Here is a 23,411-nt window from a genome sequence, read left to right as displayed (position 1 = left end):
TACCTTTGTCAGGCGTTCACTCGCTCTGCAGCTACGTGCGCCTCAAATCTAAACCCAATGTTGTCTGGTCTCCATTTCCGATCTTGATATTTCGTTTATTTCTATGGGTGTTAAAACAAAAAATGTAAAATAAACAGATGAACACTTTTTTTTTTTGCTGTTTGTAGCGCTTTGTATAATTAAAAAAAAAAGTGGCTAATTTCTATTCCACGCAATTTTTATGCAAAATCAGCATCATAAAAGCTAATTGTCTGACAGCATATAGAAGCACAATTCAAAGTGAAACTTGCCTACAAAGAACATAACTTTAATTTGTTAATATGAATAATTAAACCAATCTTAAAATTAACTGAAATTAGTATGTAAACTAACTCAATCATTACTTAAAGTCAACCTGAACATGGGATTCCTCACCTCCTATAAGGTATATATCCTGATAATAGATACCTCTTCTTCTCCCATCCAGGACGGTCAGATTTAACTTGGACCTAAAAAAGTCAAGTCAGGATGCTAGCAGTGATCTAGAATCCACTTTGATGGATATTAGGGACTTGTAGCCCTGAGGGAGCCCGATCAGGTTTGGACTACTGGATTTTTCGGACGCATGTTGAAAACCAAATAAAGTTCTGCTCGGAAAAGCTTTATTAAGTGGGACACGTCCCATTTTTGGCATAATTGCAAGCCTTTTGAAACTGATGCACTGGATTTTTTGAAAAAAGCAACTAAAGTTATTGAAACCTCAACTTCCAAAAAAACTAGAGCAGTTGTAAATTTTTAAGTTTTTTGTATTTTTAACCTTTGCATGAAAAAGCACACTAAAACGGATTAGAAATTTAGTGTTTAATTGCTTGTGTCCCTGTGTCTACTCCTGACTCGCGAAATCATCCTGCACAAACATAATCGCTAGATAACAGAAAATGTTAGTAAGTAGTAATAACATAAGTGCTTCTTTCTTTGCCTGCGACAAGTAACTTAGGCCCGGTTTCCAGTCTTTTCAGGTTTTCAACTAGACACGATACTAAACGTTGCGAAACAATTTTTCTGTCCATTTTTTCTGTCCATTAAACAGTCCTAAAAATTGTTTAAGTTTCATATTGAGCTTCTGTGGTGCTCAATCGAATTAGCATCAACTGTATATTTTTTTTTTCTTGATTTTATTTTTTTAATTAGTTTTAGGTTTTAGATTAATTTATATTTCATTGTTTTTGATTGTTTTTAGCATTGAAGACGCTTTCTAATAGAGGCAAAACATCCTCATCATTTTAGTTTGTCTTTTCCTTCTACTGGCCGCCGTCCCCTTTGTTTCCTTCATCTTAAGATTTTTTTTTTCCTCCTTGTTCTTAGGTTTAATTTAGGGACCCAAACAATTATGGGAAAAAATTTATATCCTCGTTCCTTATCCTTCATACTAAATTCAAATCCTTAAAGAAGTGTTACGTGGTGTTTAAGTTGTAAGAAATTATTCAAATTCTGTAAAAGAAAACAAAATCGAAATCATGAAAAAGGGTAGTAAATTCATAATTATTATCTAAGAATCATAATTTGTTATTACTAGGTATATAAACTGGGAAATCGTTCCCTTGTATCCCGATTAAGATTTTTTTTTTTTTAAATCATTAAATATGAATATTAATAACAAACAAACCAGATGTTAGCAGTTCATAAAAAATGTAACCAATAATGAACTTATACTGTATCAAAAATAAAACTAATATTAAACTTAAACTCAAAACGAACAGAAATTACAAGATATATGAACTGTCCTCTCTTTTGTTACGCTAGTGTCATTCACGTTTTACTGAAAGCAATATATATTTCAAGCAATTTCAAAGAGAAAGCAAAGTAAAAAGAATGGATGTTTTTTCAAATAAAAAGTCAAGGCCCTACTCAGAGTGAAGGCTGTTTCCAGGCTTCAGCCCCCCTTGTCGCCCAAGGGTTAAACTTTACTCGTAAAATAGTGACTGAAATGCATTTAAACAAATTTTAATCCGGTTTGTAAAGTTTTTTGTACCTTCCCCCCCCCCGAAAAAAATCAAGCTGTATAAAAAGTATATTGTTTTCACTGAAATACAGTTCAGAATATTGGTAAGCCAAAGGAAAAGGACTAAAATGTTATTTTCCCCAATTTTTGCTGATATTGATTTAAACCAATAATAAATAAATGTTGATCTTTATTTTCCTGGACAATTTTTAACGTTATTTGGGTGGGGGGGGGTGTTGCAATAACTTGGCTACATGTTAAATAGTTTTTCCACTCTCATGAGTACTTTTTAGTAATGTTTAATATACAGGTTATGTCATTTTTTTCTTCTTGTTTATTTTTAGCTAAATAAAACTTCAAGGCCGTATTCAGAGTAGAGAGAGGCTACTGTTTCTGAGCCCCTCCCCCCAATAAAGTCTGACCCTCGAAAAAAAGAAATGATAATGTGTATAAATAAATTTTAATATATTTTGGAGCTTTTATTTGCAAATACTCCCTCCCTCGAACAATTAAAAAAATCCGAGGTATGAATTTTTTTATCCATACCCCATAAGAACTAAATTGTTCAAAATACATATTTTTTCAGCGAAATACCATTTTGAATTTGTAAAACCAAAGAAAAGAGAGAGAGAATTTAAGAAAGAGAACTAGAAAAAATTATAATAATTGAAAACTAAATTTCCAATAACAATCAAGATCACGCAAAAGAAAATTTTATGAAAGGCACTTTGTAAAAGTAAATTGATGTACCTTTGTCCCCAATGAATCAATTGCTAAGGCAATTTTTAAAGGGAACTTATCGTCGTCCATATCTCACCCCCCGGGGGTCTTAATTTATTTTGGGGACTTTTCAAAAGTATTAATTAGTATTCGGGTATACGTAAAGTCAAAATCAATAAAGTTGTATATTGTTTAAGCGATGATACGACAGTCATTTTAGGCTGATGATGCAATAAAGTCGTTTGAAAAGTATTGCTTAGTATTGGGTTATGCATACAATAAAAATTAATAAAGTCGCATATATTTTAAGCAATGATACGAGATCCCTGTGATGGAAATGATTCAACAAAACCTTTTTGAAAGTGTTGCTCAGTATTGACATATGCATAAACTCGAAATTAATAAAGTAGTATATATTTTAAGGGATGATACAACAGCCCTATGAAGGAAATTATACAATATAGCCTTATTAGAGTCTGCAATAGGTGAACTAGGTTTTTACCAAAGTCTGAGAGGGATGAATTACATTTTTTCATAGAGTTTGAAACATATAAAGTCAGAATATATGAAGATTAAGTCGGGCACGGACACTACTACCAGCTCACAAGTGATACACTAGAATCTGAAATAGGGGAATTAAGTTTTTACCAAAGTCTGAAAGAGATGAATCGGACTCGTGTTAGAGTTAGAGACATATGAAGTGGGAATTTGTCAATATTCAGTCAGACACTGACACTACTACCAGCTCATAAGCGGTATACTAGAGTCTGATATAGGTGAATTAGGTTTTACCAAAGTTTGAAAGAGATAAATCGAATTCATTTTAGATTTAGTGACATTAAAAGAAGGAATTTAAGAAGATTCAGTCATAAATAGACACTAGTACCAGCTCAAAAGTGGTATACTAGACTCTGAAATAGATATATCAGCTTTTGAACAAAGTCTCAGAGAGATGAATCGAATTCCTTCTAGAGTAAGAGACATATAAAGTGGGGATTTATCAATATCTAGTCATACAAAGCCGCTATTACCAGAAAACAAGTGGTATACTAGGGTCTAAAATATGGGAATTAGGTTGTTACCAAAGTCTGAGAGAGAGGAATTGCATTTTCTTTAGAGTTTGAAACATATAAAGTCAGAATTTATGAAGATTAAGTCAAGCAAAGACACAACTACAGGTCACAAGAGATATAATAAAGCCTGATATAGTTGAATTAAGTTTTTACCAAAGTCTGAAAGACATGAATTGGATTCGTTTTGGAGTTAGAGACATATGAAGTGGAAATTTATCAAGATTTAGTCATAAATAGACACTAGTACCGTTTACAAGGGGTTTACTAGATTCTGAAATAGATAAATCAGCTTTTGAACAAAGTCTGAGAGAGATGAATCAAATTCCTTCTAGAGTAAGAGACATATAAAGTGGGAATTTATCAAGAATCAGTCAAACAGAAACACTACTACCAGCAAATATATGGTATACTAGAATCTGAAATAAGTGAAACAGATTTTTACTTAAGTCTGAGACGGATGAATAGGATTGTTTTTTAGGGTTAGAGACATATGAGTTGAGAATTTATCAAGATTCAGTCAGACACAGACACTACTGTCAGGTCAAAAGTGGAATACTAGAGTCTGAAATATGTGAATTAGGTTTGTACCGAAGTATGAGAGAGAAGAATAAGATTTTTTAGATTTAGACAAGTAAAGAGTAGGAATTTATCAACAGTCAGTCAGAAACAAACACTACTTCCAGCTCATATGTGATATACTAGAGTCTGAAATAGGTGAAATTTTTACCGAAGTCTAAAAGAGAGTAATCGGATTCTTTGTAAAGTATAAAACATATGAAGTGGGAACTTATTAAGATTCAGCCAGATACAGACACTACTACCAGCTTACAAATGGTATACTAGAGTCTAAGATAGTTAAATTCCATTTTTACCAAAGTCTAAGAGAGATCAGTCGTGTTTTTTTTAGAGTTAGAGACATATGAAGAGGGAATTCATCACGATTCAGTCAGATCCAGATACTACTACCAGCTCAAAGATGTATACTGGAGTCTGAAATAAGTGAATTTGGTTTTTAACAAAGTCTGGGAGAGATCAATCGTATTCCTTTTAGAATTAAAGACATATGAAATGGAAATTTATCAAGATTCAGTCAGACACAGACACTACTAACAGCCCATATGTGATATATTAGAGTCTGATATAAGTGAATTAGGTTTTTACCAAAGCCTGAGAGAAAGAAATCAGATTCTTTTTAGAGTTAGAGACATATGAAGTGTGAACTCATAAGGATTCATTCAGACTCAGATACTACTACCAGCTCATAAGATGTAAACTAGAGTCTGAAATAGGTGAATTTGGTTTTTATTAAGGTTTGAGAGAGATGAATCGGATTCTTGATAGAGTCAGAGACGTATGAAGCGGGAATTAATCAAGTTTCAGACACAGATACTACTACCAACTCACAAGTGAATATGTCACTTGTGACATATCACAAGTGACATATTCGTTACTCACTCTGACATAACTCACTTATTATGTCACTCTGATATAATGAGCTATGTCAGAGTGACATAACTCACTCTGAAATATGTGAATTATGTTGGTACCAAAGTCATAAATTGATGAATCAGATTCGTTTTAGAGTTAGAATCATGCCAATTGGGAACTCATCAAGATTCAATGAGACGTACACACTGCTACCAATCAATACAAAAGTGGTATACTAGAGTCTGAAATAGGCGAATTAGGTTTTTACCAAAGTCTGAGAGACATGAGTCGGATTGTTATTAGGGCTAGAGACATATGACGTGCGAATTTATCAAGATTCAGTCAGAAATTGACACTAATACCAGCTGACAAGTGATATACTAGAGTCTAAAATTGGTCAAATATATTTGTACCAAAGTTTGAGAGAGATGAATCGAATATTTATTAGTGTTAGAGAAATGTGAATTGGGAAGTTATTATGATTTAGTCAGACGCATATACTGCTACCACCTCATAAGTGGTATACTACTTCTGAAATACTTGAATTTGTTTTTAGCAAAGTCTGAGAGAGATGAATCGATCTGTTTGTAGAGTTAGAGACATATGAAGTGGGAATTTATTAAGATTCAGTCAGAAAAGACACGAATAACAACTTGTGAGTGGTTTAATAGAGTCAGAAATAGGTGAATTAAGTTTTTATTAAAATTTGATAGAGATGAATCGGACTGTTTTTAAAGTTAGAGATATATGGAGTGGGAATATATCAAGATTCAGACTAACAGACGCAAATACCAACTCGTAACTGGAATGCTAGAGTCTGATAAAGGTGAATTAGGTTTTTGCCAAAGTCTGAGAAGGATTAATTGGATTCTTTTTGCATTTAAAGACATTAGAAGTGGGAATGTATCAAGATTTCGTCAGACACATATACCACTAACAACTCACAAGTGGTTTACTAGATTGTAAAATCGATAAATGAGTTTTTTTTTTACCAAAGTCATAAAGAAATGAATAGAATTGTTATTAGAGTTAGAAATATATGAAGTTGGAATTTATCAATATTCATTCAGACGTGGACACTAATACCAACTCGAAAGGGGTATACTAGAGTCTGAATTAGGTGAATTAGGTTTTTACCAAAGTTTGAGAGAGATGAATCGGACTCTTTTTAGAGTTAGAAACATATAAAGTAGGATTTTATTAAGATTTAGTCAGACACAAACACTACTACCAGATCAGAAGTGGTATACTAGAGTCCAAAATAGGTAAATTTGGTTTTACCAAAGTCTGGGAGCAATGAATCAGATTTTTTTAGATTTTCAAATATGTGAAGTAGAAATTCACTAAGAATCAGTCAGATAGAAGCAATACTATCAGCTTAAAAGCTGCATACTAGAGTCTGAGATAGGTGAATTAGGTTTTTACCAAAGTATGAGAAAGACGAATCCGATTCTTTTTAGAGCTAGCGACATATAAAGTGGGAAATTATCAAGGCTCATTCAGACGCAGTCACTATTACCAGCTCAAAAAAGACTTACTAGAGTCTGAAACGGGTGAATTGGTTTTAACAAAATTTTGAGACCAATGAATAGGATTCTTGATAGAGTTAGGTACACATGAAGTTGGAATTTACTAACATTCAGCCGTAGACACTACTACCAACTCACAAATGATATACAAGAGTATCAAATAGGTGAACTAGATTTTTACCAGAGTCTAAAAGAGATGAATCTAATAGTTTTTAAGGTTACAGATATGTAAAGTGGGAGTTTGTCAAGAGTGAGTCAGACACAGACACTACTATCAACTCACAAGTGTACTAGAGTTTGAAACAGGTGAATTTGGTTTTTACCAAAGTCTGAGAAATATGAGTCGGATTCTTTTTCGAGTTAGAGACAAAAGATGTGGGAATTTATCAAGATTCAATCAGACACAGTTACTACTACTAGCTCACAAGATGTATACTAGGGTCTAAAATTTGTAAATTAGGTCTTTACCAAAGTTTGAGAGAGATGAATCGATTAGTTATAAGAGTCGGAGACATATGAAGTGGGAATTTATCAAGATCGTGTCAGACAGAGACACTACTACCAGTTCACAAATGGTATACTAGAGTCTGAAATAGGTAAATTAGGTTTTTACCAAAGTCTGAGAGGGATGAATTGAATTGTTATTAGAGTTGGAGACATATGATGTTGGTATACTAGAGTCCAAAATAGATAAATTAGAACTGATATAGGTTAATTAAGTCGATACCAAAGTCTGAAAGAGATGATTTGTTTTTTTTTAGTGTAAGAAACATATGAAGTGGTATTTTATCAATATTCAAACAGACACGGACGCTACTAACAGTTCACTAGTGGTATACTAAAGTCTGAAATAGGTGAAATAGGATTTTACTAAATGCCCAAAGATATGAATCAAATTGTTTTGAGAGTTAAAGGCATATGAAGCGTTAGGTTATCAAGATTCAGTCAGATTCAGAAACTACTAACAAACTCACGAGTGGTATACTAAAGTCTGAAATCGGTTAACTAGGTTTTCACCAAAGTCTAAGAGAGATGAATTGGATTCTTCTTAATTTTAGAGACATATGAAGTGGGAGTTTATCAATATTTATTCAGAAGTAGACACTACTACCAACTCAGAAGATGTATACTAGAGTCTGAAATAGTTTAATTAGGTTTTTACCAAAGTTTGAGAGAGGTAAGTCGGATTCTATTTAGAGTTCCAGACTGATGTATTGGGAATCTATCAAGATTCAGTCAAACGTAGTGACTACTACCAACTCACAAGTGGTACACTAGAGTCTGAAATAGCTAAATTTGGTTTTTGCCAATGAATAACAGAGATGAATTGTATTCCTTTTAGAATTAGAGGCGCATCAAGTGGGAATTTATCAAGATTCAGTCAGACACAGACACTACTACCAGCTCACAAGTGGTATGCTAGAGTCTGAAATAGGTGAATTTGGTTTTTACCAAAGTTTGAGAGAAATGAATTTTATTCTTCTTAGGATTAAAAACTAATGAATTTGGAATTTATCAGGATTCAGTCAAACATAGAGACTAGTACAAACTCACAAGTGGTATACTAGAGTCTGAATTAGGTGGATTTGGTTTTCACCAAAGTTTGAGAGAGGCTAATTGGATTTTTTAAGGCTAGAGACCGATGAAGAGGGCATTTATCAAGTTTCAGTCGGACACAGACACTCCCTACCAGCTCAGAAGTGGTATAATAGAGTCTGAAATAGGTGAATTAGATTTTTCCCAAAGTCTGAGAGGGATGAATTTTATGTTTCCTAGAGTTAGAGACACATCAAGTGGGAATTTATCAAGATTCTGTAAGACAGATATACTAATTCCAGCTCACAAATGGTATACTAAAGTCTGAAAAAACTGTGTTAAGTTTTTGCCAAAGTCTGAGAGACATGAATCAGATTGTTATTAAAGTTAGATATATATTAAGTGGAAATTTCTCAAGATTCTGTCAGAAAAAGAAATTGCTATAACCTTGTACGTGGTATGCTAGAGTCTGAATTAGATTTTTGTCAAAATCTGAGATAAATAAATGGTATTCTTTTTAGAGTTAGTGACATATGAAGTGGGGATGTCATAAGATTCAGTCAGACAAATAAACGATTACCAACTCACAAGTGGTATGCTGGAGTCTGAAATAGATGAATGAGGGTTTTGCCAAAGTTTGAGAGCGATGAATCGAATTCTCTTTAGAGATAGAAGTAAATGAAGCGGAATTTTATTAAGATTCAGTCAGACAACTACCAGATCACAAGTGGTATACAAAAGTCCAAAATGGGTAAATTAGGTTTTACCAAAGTCTGAAAGCGATAAATTGGATTCTTTTTAGAGTTAAAAATATATGAAGTGGGAACTTACTAAGATTCAGTCAGATAGAAATACTACTATCAGCTTACAAGCTGTGTACTAGAGTCTCAAATAGGTAAATTAGGTTTTTATCAAAGTCTGAGAGAGAGCAATCCTATTCTGTTGAGAGTTAGAGACTTATAACGAGGAAATTTATCAAGATTCATTCAGACACGGAAACTATTACCAACTCAAAAATTGTTTACAAGAGTTTGAAACAGGTAAATTAGATTTTTACCAAAGTTTGGGAGAGGTGAATCCTATTCTTGATTTAGCTATAGACGCAGGAAGTGGTAATTTATCAAGTTTCAGACACAGACACTTCTACCAACTCACAAGTGGTAAATATCTACCAACTCACAAGTATAGAGTCTAAAATGTGGAAGTTTATCAAGATTCAATCAGACGCAGACACTAGTACCAACATACAAGTGATGTACTAGAGTTTGAAATAGGTTAATTTGGTTATTACCAATGTCTGAGCAAAATGGATGGGATGGTTTTTAGATACAGAGAGGAATAAGTGGGAATTTATCAAGATTCGGTCAAAAACAGACACTACTACCAGCTCAAAAGATGTATACTAGAGTCTAAAATAAGTGAATAAGGTTTTTATCAAAGTTTGAGAGAGATGAATTGAATAATTATCAGAGTTGGAGACATATGAAGTGGAAACTTATCAAGATTCAGTGAGACATAGACACTAATACCAGCTCCAAAGTGGTATAATAGAGTATGAAATAAGCGAATTAGGTCTTTACCAAAGTCTGAGAGAGATGAATTTTATTTTTATTAGAGATGGAGACAAATGAGGTTGGTATACTAGGTAGGTAGGTAGGTAGGTAGGTAGTTATGTGTTTATTTCATCAAATAATAATTACTAAAATTGCACTTACAATTTTTAATATACTGCTAAATTTAGGGACCTAATATGTCCATGTTCAGCAGCAAAACTACAACAAATAAATGATAACTGTTCATTCAAAATCAAAGAAATATGCAAAAAAAAAAAAAAAAAAAAAAAAAAAAAAAAAAAAAAAAAAAAAAAAAAACATTAATAACAGACGAAACACTATACAATCTCTAAACAGCCATCTCTCATCATAAGAAAAAAAAAGGATAAAAATTTAACAAATATAATTTATAATTTATTCAAAAAATAATTTTTTATTCTTACTTTAAATAACATAAGGTTTTCAGAACACCTAACACTCTCTGGAATTGAGTTCCAAATAACAACACCTACATGTTTAATCATAAACCCAGATCAAGTTGTATGCCTGATTTCACTAGTCAGCTGATCCGAGCTCCTAGTAGAATAATCGTGATAATTTGAATTATATCGATAAAAACTCTTAAAATATTGAGGAGACAATCCATTTAAAACCTGGTATACAAAAATTAAAATCTGTTGAGATTTAATAAAATCAATATTCAAAATATCTAAATCTCTAAAACTATCTCTAGTACTACCACACGCAAGATACTCACCCAAACTTCTAATTGCCTTATTCTGCATAATATGGACCCTTTTTACATGACTAGAAAAATTGCTTGCATACAATGAACAACCATAAACTAAATAAGGATGGATAATTGAATAATAAATTGCTTTCAGGACATGTAGAGGAAAAAAATTATGAAATCTTCTTAAAATACTGACTCCGCGGGCCAATTTTGAAGATAAAACTTTGCAATGATGAATCCAACTAAAATTTACATCAAAATAAAATCCTAGATATCTACATTGAAAAACCTGACTAATGAAAACACCTTGTAAAAGAATACTATGACAAAGTTGTTATTTACAACTTTACCAATACGACTAAATATCATATAATTAGTCTTCTCAGTATTCACTGCAAGAAAACTATGCTTTGTGAACTGAGATAAATTCTCCAAAGCTACATTAGTTATCTCTATAAGATCTTCGACAGATTCCCCAATCACTGTAAGCGCTGTGTCATCTGCGAATGATATAACTACGGCACCAGGAATGTAAAAACGCATTGTATCCACGTATATAAGAAACAGTAAAGGTCCTAATACCGAACCTTGGGGCACTCCACAATTCACATTGAAGGGTTTCCCTACCACATCATCTATCATAACTTTGATGGACCTACCATGCAAGTAAAACCTAAGCCAATCCAAACACTCCTCACGGACTCTCAAACAAGCTAGCCAACTTAATAAAAGATTAAAATCAACGGTATCAAATGCTTTTTTAAAATCTATGAACACAGTAAGAGGGATAAGATTCCTTTCTAGGGCACTATTAACGCACTCCATTAGATGGTATGCCGAATTAACAGTTGAATGTTTAGTTCTGAAACAGAACTGTGACTCACTTAATATTCTGAGCTTGTCTAGATATTCATACAGCTGTCAATGTACTATTTTCTCGTATATCTTTGAGAATAGTGGTGACAAGCTTATAGGTCGATGGTTCGTCATATCTTGCTTATTGCCTCATTTAAACAGTGGCAGGACCTTTGCTTGCTTAAGCGCTTCAGGGAATTGGTCGATTTCAAGTGACAGATTAACGAGGTAGAGAAGACATGGTAGCAGATACACTGAGACTACTTTGAATGCTTTCATATTCAAACCGTCAATACCAGCAGCATTTGACTTTAAATTCTTCACAATTTTTGTTAATTCTTCAATTGACGCTTTTTCAAATTGAAATTTATGATACTCACCTCGATTATTTTCAAAGAGCGTGTAATTTGCCGAAATAGACAAATTAGGTCTGATATAGGTAAATTAACTATATAGCAAAGTCTAAGAGAGATGATTTGGATTTTGTAGAGTAAGAGACATATGAAGTGGGATTCTATCAATATTTAGTCAGACACAGACACTACTACTTCAAGCTCACAAGTTGTATACTAGAGTCTGAAATCGGTGAATTAGGAGTTTACCAAAGTGCCAGAGATATGAATCAACTTGTTTTGAGAGTTGAAAACATTTGAATTGTTAATTTGTCCAGATTCAGTCAGATTCAGACACTACAACCAACTCACAAGTGGTATACTTGAGTCTGAAATAGATTTATTAGATTTTTACCTAATTCCAGGAGAAATGAATCGATTTTTGTAGATTTAGAGACATATGAAGTGGGAATTAATCAAGATTTAATCTGACGTAGACACTACTAGCAGTTCAGAAGATGTATACTATAGTCTGAAATAGTTGAATTAGGGTTTTACCAAAGCTTGACAGAGATAAGTAAGATTCTGTTTAGAGTATGAGACCGATTTAGTGGGAATCTATCAAGATTCAATCAGACACAGAGACTACTACCAACTCACAAGTGGTATACTAGAGTCTGAAACAGGTGAATTAGATTTTAGCCAAAGTCTGATAGAGATGAATTGGATTTTTTTTTAGAGTTAGAGGCGTATGAATTGAGATTTTACCAAGATTCAGTCAGACAAATACACTATTACCAGCTCACAAATGTTATACTAGAGTCTGAAATTGAAGATTTAGGTTTTGAAAACGTAAGAGATAGAAGAATTGTATTAGAGGTTTGGAATTGGATTGGAATATAATCTCTAATTGGATTAGAGAATTTGAGAGAGTTAGAGGTTCATGAAGTGGGTATTTTTCAAGATTCAGTCAGACACAGATACTACTATCGGCTCACAAAAGGAATACTAGAGTTTACTGCCGATAAAATCTAGTAATTTAAAATTTAGTGCATAGTTCGATATCTAAATAATTTATTTTTATTTAACTTTTATATTAACACATAATTTGCAATCACTGACTTCAATGATGGCATTTCTTTCTTTCAATTAACTCCGGCTTTATTCTAACGAGATTCAGTTATTTGAAGTCCAAACGCATATCACCTGAAACGTCACAAGATGCCTTTCAAATGTTCCCCGAAAAGAATAAATACAGTTTCCTGGCAGGCCGAGGATGGCCTAATCGGTTATGTGGTCCACTTATCATTAGTTTTTTTTCAACAATTTGACTCTCACTTTTACCTTGTGTAGCAGTTGACGATGTCAAAACAATCGGACCAAAGGGGTCCATATCGAAGAGTAAGAAGCAGCCAGCTTCCTTCCGAACAAAAACCCTCGGGATTTGCCAGAACCCAGTCTGAGATCACCAACACCATGAAAAATGATAAAAACAAAAAAAAATTAATTGCAAATGCAAAAACTGAAATTTTTTTTTTAAATTATTATTTAATTATAATATTTTTTTTAAACATAAAGAACTTATTGAAATAAATAAAAAATGAAAACGGATAACAGCCTGGGGGGAGTTTTTTTTTTACAGAGAAGCATCCTTCATATGCCATCTTTGTCCAAAGTGTTAAGAGAAACTAGCATTTATTTATTTTCCCATCATGTTTTTTTTGGTGGGAATGATGTAATTTTTTCAATATACATATCAAATGAATTTTTTTTTTAGTGAGGATTCTGAATGTAGGCAATTTTTTAAGTTTAACTAAACCCATCAAAAGTTACGAGAGAATGATTAAGTAGTTAAATATAAACTGTTTGTTCGTTCCCGTGAAAAGATTATATTTGGCTCGGGAGACAAAATTACTTGTATGTTAACCAAAACAGAGAGGGGCTATTGGCTTTTTTATATAATGTTCTTACCAAGTAAGTATGTATTAATAAGAGGGGGTAGAAAGAATGATGGATTTTATATAGGTGTTAAAATTGAAAGACTTTACGCAATTTTAGAACCATCAATTTTACTTGTTTCATATATTTTCACAAGGAAAAAACTGTAATGTTTGCGTAATTAATTTTCTCGTTTAAGTAATAATTCATGAACCAATTCACCTTATTTATACATAGCAAGCAATTCTTAATAGAACGAATTATAATCAGCAGTTTTATAATCAGCCTTTCTTTCTGCTATTCTTAGATATTTTTCAAGTGTATTAATCAGAACTCTCCCAAGACTTAAAGTCGCAAGAGGTAGCAAAGCAAAAGCAGATAAACATGATGCACTAAATATAAATTTGGATACTTGGAAAGCATTACTAACAGTTCCATAATATTTAAAACTTCTACGATAAACAAATAATCTCTTTTCTAAATCTTCTTCCATTTATATTTGAAAACAAAATTCTGTGGATCCATTCCCTAAAATCTTCTTTTTATATAATCAACACAAAAATGACCACAATTCGCATTGTTAGAATTTTGAACTTGAGTAGAATGATAGCAAATTTGCTTGTTTGATGTCTTTAAATAGTTGACAATTTCATTTCCAGGCTGAAACTCCAAAAGAATCATACAATTCTACAAATGAGTACTTGGGATCATTGAAATAACAAGTCCAATGCATCTCAAGTGGTCCCATACAGTCATAATTGATTGCACCACTTTTTATTTCCTTATTTTACTTAGTAGGTTGTCATGAGCAAAACACCTTCAAAATAAGGAATATGACCTAATTCATTCCATACATCAATATTTATGAACGGTATCATGTGATTTTTGATTGTTTCTGACGTTCCTCGTTGTTTGGTAGCGAGCATTCTTTATAATTATGAAATCTCTCTACTTACATTTCCTTTGGTCAACCACGTTTTTTGGGAGGTTCAACAAGCACTTCAGATCCAGACCCAACAATTTTGTGTTTACCTAGTAATTTTAAGCCTCGACCTTTTGGTAAAGTCCCTGGTACTGTTAAACATTCGCCTTTGGCATTTAAGAAATAAGTGATTTTATCAACAATTTTCTTTCCAGCATATGTACCTAATGCAGTTGAACCATTGTTAGAACAGATTTATCTATGGCACCTGCTAATGGTATTAAAACTGGAAGTAAGCCACCATTTTGAATTAGTTGATGATAAAACATAATTATATAGACGTCTTTATTCTTTATTTTTCCTTGCTCAATTTGTTCAATTTGTTGTCTTTTAAGCAATAATTTAAAAAGTTCTTTACCAACAATAATATTAAATAAATTCATCGTTTTATTGATTTTAAATTTACCAAGAAGACATAAGAAAGATAATCTTGGACAATTTTAAAGTAGTTGTTTGAAGGAAAGATCGATATCGCATCCTTTGTTTTAATTTTTATATTTTTCAATCTTAGTCACCTTTCTTTTATGAAGTAAAAGTTTAACAGGTTCTCGTTCATTCACTTTTGTATGTATTACTCGAACTTAACATTTTTGTTTTGAATCAAAAATAGGTTTAAATTTTTTGTTTTTTGAAATTCTGATAAATAAATTGTATACTTTTCCATTTATTAGAGAATTATTTTTATAGATAAAATTCAAAGGTAAAGATTTTCGTAATATTCTTTTCAAAAAACTTCATAGGCTTGATTTTTACTTCAAACTTCCTTTCATTATCTTTTGAAATGCTTCATCGGGATCTTGTTCAAGTTTATTTAGTATAACACATTCGAAATTGTCTATATGTTCAGATAACTGCATGAAACCCTTTGAGTATACCAATAAATTTGAAAAATTAAATGCATTTGCCCGATTTTTCGGGTTTACAACATTTCTAATTCTTCTATTTTCTGCATTAATGTCTTCTTATGTTACTTTTAAGGTACTTTCTACTAATAGTCTTTTGTTATCAACTCTATTCAATATATTATCAGGTAATTGAAAATTTTTTGTTAATCTATTAATATCCTCACTTGAATACTGATTTTTAAAAATTTGTTAGTTACCAACTTCACGCTTGAAATCGTTTAAAATAATTTTCATATTTTTTAAATTCATATCATCTTTCTCTGATTTTGAATCACCTAGATTAGTTAATCGTTTCAATTGTAAATCAAGATATCCATCTCCATTAAGTAATCTCCTTTTGTTACTTGTATATTTCCAGTTTTTACTTCCCAAGCTTCCAAACTCGTTCTTTTAGTACATGCAAATTTTTTTAAGTGAATATCCATGTACATTCTGTACTTGAGAGATTCATCATTTGTTTAAAAATCAATTAGTAAAAATCCATGATTCTTGCCTCATTAAAGTAGCTGATAAACTTTTTAAGTCAGATGCATGGTTTTGTCGGATTCAGTCAATTTCTTTTGGACTGTAACATTTGAAAAATAGAAAATAGTTACAGTTTATTCGTATAATTTTAGGTTTTATCACAATATTTTTGATCTTTTCCTGTAACAAAATTGTCAAAATAACTAAATTGTGAACCTTGGGATCTAAGTCATCTACATCAATGATATCACTTTGATCATTACTCACAAAAATAAGATCCTTATTAGTTTTTTCTTCCACGACATTAATGTTAATCATTAAATCTTTATATCTATCTTCTTCAAGATCTTTAGCATACAGATAAATTAATTGTAAGTATAGGTAATCATAAATCAATTTCAAGAGTAAATTGGTTTTACCACAACCAGAGTTACCACAAATCATTAATCGAAACGACCATTGAGGTGCTAGACAAAACTTATTTTTAAAACGAACTTTGTTTTGTCCAAATTCATATATTTTAATAGGTGGTTTTCCGTCCATTTACTTGGTAAATGTTTTGCTAAGTAAAATTCAACTATGAATCTTATAGTTTTGAAGCTTATAGGCCTGAAGCTTATAGCTTCCAGCTTTGAAGCTTATAGCTCATAGCTGAACTTAATGGTTAATAGATTATAGCTTCAATTGATTAAATCCTCAGGGTACCGTGTTTGCTTTATTTTTCAAAATCTTTTTTTAGTATCAGTAGGGTCTAGAGCTTTTTGTTTTGTTTTTCTAAGAACATTCTAAGTTTGTTTGCTCTTAAAGTAAACTGAGTTTCTGATAAGTTTCCCACTTTTTCGAATAATACATCTTTATAATTCTGTAATGTTACTTTATCTTTAAAGATATTCGTTTTGATACCTTTCAATTTTTTTCTTTGCTTTCGTTTCATCGTCACCCTATTTTAAATAAGCATATACCTTTGATCTTAAACGTTCAAACTCAGACATTATTGTTAAATAAAGCTAACCGTATCCATATAAAATGAGCAGATTTTTGTATTATATTTTGGTTTTATGTATTCATAATGAAATTCATACATCAGTAACTTAGAAAATTCTAATACAGTCAATTCAATATAAATAGGTTTATCTAGATTTATTTTTGACATGGCCATTTTGGCTGCCGAGACATTCTCGCTAAAGATTATTTCTGATCTAAAGTTATGTTTTTTTAACATTTTTTTTTATTCATCACTAGTGATTATTTCAACACTAGCTCTTTTTCTAACATTTTCCATGGTTCTTCCAAAACAAGCATTATTCAATAGTTTAAAAGAATTTTTCTCGAAATCATTTCTTCCCTTTTGTCGTAATTTAGTATTATGATTGATATACTCTTTTAAATAGGGTGACTCAGTAAATGCTAGTATTCTATGTACTTTTTCAATACTAAGCCATTTTTAAATGAAATTCTAAATTCTCATAATGTACTACATAATTTATTTTATTATTTAAAGTTGTACTTAATTTGTATTGAAAATGATCGGAAGCTAGCGGTAAATCTTTATGCAAACTGTGTAACCCTCTTGGATATTCTAAATAAACTTCGTAAATGGGCTCCTACGTTATGCTAATTCATTTCTGACTGAACGTAATATTTTAATTGTTGGTAATAGTCTGAGGTGTGGTTTTCTTTTAGATGATCGGGTATATTAATAAAGGTAAAGTCTTTTTAATGTAAATTTTGTGACATTACCCAACCATACAAATTATTAGAGTCTAAATATATTAAATAATTTTAAGATTGTATTTGATTAAAGTATTTCATTATCTATTATTCGCTTTAGCATATCTTTCATATATTGAGATACACCTCCTCCTGTTCCTTTTTCAATAAATGTATACATATCTTTGTCAGAAAATAATGGAATTTTAGATTTAGAGTGCTTGAGAAAAGCTTCGCATGTTAGTCCTGGTGCTGAGAAGAAGTGCAGTGGATCTAGTTTGTAATTGTTTAAACATACGTTTTTTAAAATTTTCAACAATATCTGATAAATTAAAACATCACTTCTTAGGTATAATTTAGGGTAATATAATAGTGTTTGACATTTAAATAATTTCCAAATATATTTTGCTCTTATATATTCTTCTTCAGAAACATTTTTCCCTGTTAATCTAGAATAAAACTCGTCTATTGAAGGTAATTTTGTATCATTTATTTTTTCATAGCTATTAATATATTCATGGGGATATATCCCTTTCTTTCTTATTTCTTTGAAATCTTCAGTTTTCTGAAATACATCGGAAGTATACTTGAAATGGTTTCTTAAATAATTGCAATTTATTTTACATTCACATTTAGCTAAATTTTCAGATAGCCGATTGATGAAGCCATAAAATGGAGTAAATCTAAGAAACACATTTCGTATTTGGTATTATTAACCGTTATTGTCTTATAGAAATCATATAAAAATCTCTGCTGAATCAAAAATACCGTTATCAGGTACTACTTCTCTAAAAAATAAATAAGAGTCATATTTGAGAAATTATCCATGACATAGGGATATGTTTAGGAATTCTAAAGTTTTATTACATTCTGCATGAGTAAATCCAAGTATATTACCAGTCATATGGTTTTTATCTAGATGAAAAATTATCATCTTCTATTTCTTTTCACAAATAAGACAGCTTTTAAAGGTTCACAGCTTGTAATAGTATTATTCTATTTTTCTCTGTCTGGTTTTTGTGCATAACCATGATCTCTCTGTCTATTTTCATACTCATTGGCTATTTCTGTATACACGTCTGTTAAAGTAGATACAAAATGCTGGCTAGCATCTTCACCAAAATATTTCTAATATTTATTTTTTGTTGTATAAAAAAAAACATACTTGGAATCCATAAGCAAATGGCTTTTGCTCTGCTACTTTATTTGTCTTGTTTACCTTTCTTTTGAGTAAATTTTTCATTATACGATTCAAAATCAGCGATAATACAGTAAAGTACTTTCATTTGTTTTGCTATATTTTTAAATTGAATTTTTGATCCTGTTTCTGGCATGATGATGTCAGGATCTTCACAGTTTTCTTTTTTATTATTTTTTTCAAATTTTTCTTGTTCATTAAAGTGTCTTCTACACAATGTAAATAAACAAATTTTATGCCCATTTTAGTCATTTGAGATTCACGTAATCTACTTAAATCCTTATTTAAAACATACTGATTATTGAAATGAGCAAATCAATCACATATGTAGCAGTTTTTCCGTTGATCTTGGTTTTAGGAATATGAGCTCTAACCACATTATTTTCACTTATTGAAATAAAAAATTTTAATAATATATTTGCTTTTAAATTTATAAATATCTTGAATATGCATTGGCAAATTACTAATCTCTTTAAAGTAAAATTCATTGTCATATGGTTTATATTTTGATAGTCTATCAACATGTCTGTCATTTGCTGGGTTACGATAAGTGAGTGTTGACCAAAAAAGCATTTATTATCATTATTTTTTTTAATAATGCAAGGTTTTTAATTTTTACAAATTCAGGTAGTACCTCCCAAATACCTTGATAATATTGTCATTCGATAATCCCTTCCATCGACTCTTTCAAATTGTAAACCTGATCTGGCTGTATTCTCTATGACTAATGTGTGTATATTCCTGCGGTTATTATTTAGATGGCTTTATTCAGTTTCACTATTTTTATTAAAAATCCAGGAGTAGCTATGATGATAAATAGGTTCGTGTTCTTCATTATCCTTCTGAGAATAGAATATTTCACGTGTTGTAAATTGAACTCTCTTACCTATCTCTGTCATTTATTCTATATTTTAAATCTCTAACAACAGAGTCAAAAAGGGATCAAAAATCAGTTGAATTGGAATTCTTTGAAATATTAACAAATACTCTGGGAAATCCAAAACTTCTCTTGTTTTTTCTTAGTTATAAATAGATTCAAAATGTCAATATTCTGTTCTTTTTCAACACTCCGTCTAGCAATTACATCTCGAATGGATTTTTGATTTTTATCAGCATCCTTTTTATTAACTTCTTTTTGATTATTAAAATAACTTTTTACTTTATTCTTCACTTCATTATAATTTCCAGCACTTTAAATCTGTTTTGATTTAAAAAACATTTTAAGTTCAATAATATCTTTATTTCGTAAATTATTAATTTATATTTTTAAATCTAAAATAATTTTATTCTTTTCTTTGATTTCATTTTCTAACTCTACTTTTAATTCAGGCTCAATATTATAGTAATATTCTGTACTTTCTGTAGAATTCTGAACTTCTGGATGCTACGACTTATTGTACAAGGAATGAGTGCTATTGTAATCAACTACTAGTCACTGAAAGTCAAGGTTTCTGTGCTCCAAAGTAAGGTTGTTGTCTGTATTTTTCATTGCGTAATGAGCTATAATGCATAGAAAGCCACACCCAACCAGCAGTCTAGGGGTAAATTCACTTTCCAGATATTTCTGTAGTTCTACTTTGAGCTGCTTGATCTTCTTTTTCTTTGCAGTGACTAGAATATCTTGCAACAGTACGATCTGAGGTACAGCTAGACCTACTGTAAGTTTAGAAATTAGAGCCTTTATTCCTGGCTTTTCAAATATTGAAATGGGAAGCTCGTTAATGAAATTTTTTAATTTGAAATAAGTACAAATTATTTCAAATTTCACCATAAACACGTTTTACAATTATAAAAAACAATAAGGCAACCCATAAACATGTCTACCATGTCAAAGAAGTGAAAAAAAATGTTTCAGATATTTTCAGAATGAATAAATTCTTAGCAAAATGCTCAATAAAATCAGATCTTTTCAAAAACGGGATTATATTTCTATTACACACACGGATAATTTTGTGCTTTTGTAACTAGATGCTTATTCTTTTTTTCACTGTGTCAAGCGGGTGTTTAATTCTGTGCATATTTTTCAAAGACTGCTTTAATGTAAGAAGAATATTCAAAGTAGTAAATCTTTTCTTCAGAACGCATAAAGACAGAACTATTCCTGGTATGTATTGCAAATCCAAAAGAAGTCGCTAAGAGTGCTATGATGCTAATCGCAATAAAAACACATAAAGAAGAACAACAGAAACAACCGAAAAGGTAGGAAAAAACGGAACAGAAACAGAAATGTCGCTGAAAAAAAAAGGTTATCTATATCTGTTTTTCAAGAACAGAATACGGAAGAAAACAAAACTAAAACAAAAACGGTGCCGATCCCTAATCCTTAACTCTTAAAGTATCCTCATATTCCTTCAAATCTTGTTTTAATCTATTGTTTAGTTTTTAGAGTATTTTTCACAGTATTCCTCTGGGAAAAATTAACACTCCAGATTTTTTCAGATAGCAGCTTGAAACCTCTACATTTGTGTCCTCTGATACTCTGAATCCGATAGTGTGATTTTCATTAAGAAGCTTTGACTCTTAGGGGATGTTCATTTCTTTTTTCGAAAATCTGGCAAAGTTTATCACTTTACCCTTTGGTGGGTAACGCCAAACTTAATGAATCTTATATATTTGAAATCAACAAAACAAACTGATTCTTTGATATATCTATTGAATTTAATATTCTGTTTTTTGGAGTTTCGGTTCCTGTTGAGCTACATCCCTCCTCATGCAGTATTCGTTACCACCATCTGTATGATCAAAATAAATTTGAAACTGCTAAATTTTATCATGATCTTACAGGTAAAAAAAATTTTAAAGTATAAATAATCCTGGTAGGGCTTAATAACTTCATTGAATTTAAAGATAATTTCTCCTAAAATGTCGAAACCCACTATACAAATTATACCAAAAGTCAACTTTCTTATGAGACTTATATTAACCATCGTTTGCTTTATTTTCAGATGGCATGCCGAATAAGGAACTCTTTCATCTCATTAGCGTGCACATGTGGTATCTACGTCATTGTAATATTGCTCATAATGGATTATGACGTATTAAATCGTATCCGAGGTACAAAAAGAAGTGAAGATGGAATAGAAATACTTTATGAAGTTGGGGGATATCACAACTTCAACACCACCTTCTTCATTGAAAGTAGTGGTAAAGGATATCTAAATGACAGATATGCCTGCAGCATTGAAGCTGCTGCCCGGTTGCAATATCCGTTACCAGTTATCCTCTACATGACAGGAATAAAGAAAGAAGCAATAGAACGAAATAATCCATGTTTAAAAAATTTCACAAACCTTAAACTAGTGAAAGTGGATCCTGGGATACTCTTTAAAAACACTAGCTTTGAAAGACTTTATCTAGATGTTAAAGGTCAGGCAACCGACCTCACAGAGCATATATCTGACATGATGAGAGTTTTTTTGTTGAAAAATTATGGTGGACTTTATTTAGACACAGACACAGTACTTCTTAAAAATACGTCAAGTCTTGGATCTTTCCTTCTTTACAAATTAGTCAACGGTATAATGAAATTTGAAAGTAACCACTTTTTAGCCAATAAAATATACAATTCTCTTGCTCAGAAAAAGTACAATAATAGATCATGGGATGGCTTAGGTTTCCAAACCATTCGTGATATTACGAAGAAATATTGCGAACTCTCTCTGCAAAAAGGAAACTTTGATGAGGCGGGAAAAAATTGTAAATTAACTTTCTTAAGAACAGAGACATTTCTACCAATCAAGTGGACGGAGTGGAGAGATGGGTTATTTATCCAATCATTCAAAAAATTGGAAGATTTTAGACAAGATGTCATGAGCAATGCGTATGGTATCCACTTTAATAACCATTTGACATCAAACATTCCTATTGTAAGAAAAAAAGGACAAATCCATGAAATCATCGCAGAGCAATATTGCCCTTTGGTTTACTCAACACTACCGAAGTTTTACTAATTTGACCTCATATTTTTTTTCTGATAATTATACTAATTATTCTTAAACAGTGTCGAAACCATAACTGTGATAAAGTCAGGGAATAACTGTACATAGAACTTTAAAACCTAATTTTTCCCTCAAGATTAAAAGCGCTTGTGTTATTTAAATTTATATTGTCTGTGTTCATATATTACTTATTTTTTGCGTCTAATTTAAAATGCTTAGTACATGAGGTAAACTAAAGCTCTAGAAACAACACTCGTCTTGGACGGGTTTTTCCACTGACAGGAATGACGAGCATGGGATAATCCAGAAACTTTGGCTGGATAAGTCTGTTTCCACGCAATTTCATGGTAGTTAAAAATTATATTTTCTTGTAAAAAATCATATACTAGGTACAAGGTCTGAAATAGGTCAATTAGGTTTTTGACAAAGTCTGACAGAGATGAATCAGATTTTTTAGGGTTAGAGACATGTGAAGTGGGAATCTATCAAGATTCAGTCGTCCAGACACACTACTACCAGCTCACAAGTGGTATAC

At 31.4% G+C, this 23,411-nt stretch overlaps 1 protein-coding gene across 2 annotated transcripts; it reads left to right on the top strand.

Moving 5' to 3' along the window:
* Positions 1–371: 371 nt before the first annotated feature.
* LOC136038554 (lactosylceramide 4-alpha-galactosyltransferase-like) lies at positions 372–23,017 on the top strand. Of its 2 annotated transcripts, XM_065721850.1 has the most exons (3): positions 372–424; positions 20,304–20,401; positions 21,884–23,017. In XM_065721850.1, exon 3 carries the CDS (start codon positions 21,884–21,886, stop codon positions 22,886–22,888), a length of 1,005 nt encoding a protein of 334 aa, XP_065577922.1. In that variant the 5' UTR covers positions 372–424; positions 20,304–20,401; the 3' UTR covers positions 22,889–23,017. The 2 variants fall into 2 exon arrangements, with proteins under 2 accessions (XP_065577922.1, XP_065577835.1); XM_065721763.1 differs by lacking the exon at positions 20,304–20,401 and having other exon boundaries at positions 374–424.
* The last annotated feature ends 394 nt before the right edge of the window (positions 23,018–23,411 follow it).

This window comes from Artemia franciscana, chromosome 1 (assembly GCF_032884065.1).
Source record: "Artemia franciscana chromosome 1, ASM3288406v1, whole genome shotgun sequence".
Lineage (NCBI taxonomy): Eukaryota > Metazoa > Arthropoda > Branchiopoda > Anostraca > Artemiidae > Artemia > Artemia franciscana.
Note: the sequence above shows the minus strand (reverse complement) of the source record. Positions and strands in the feature narration are given on the sequence as shown.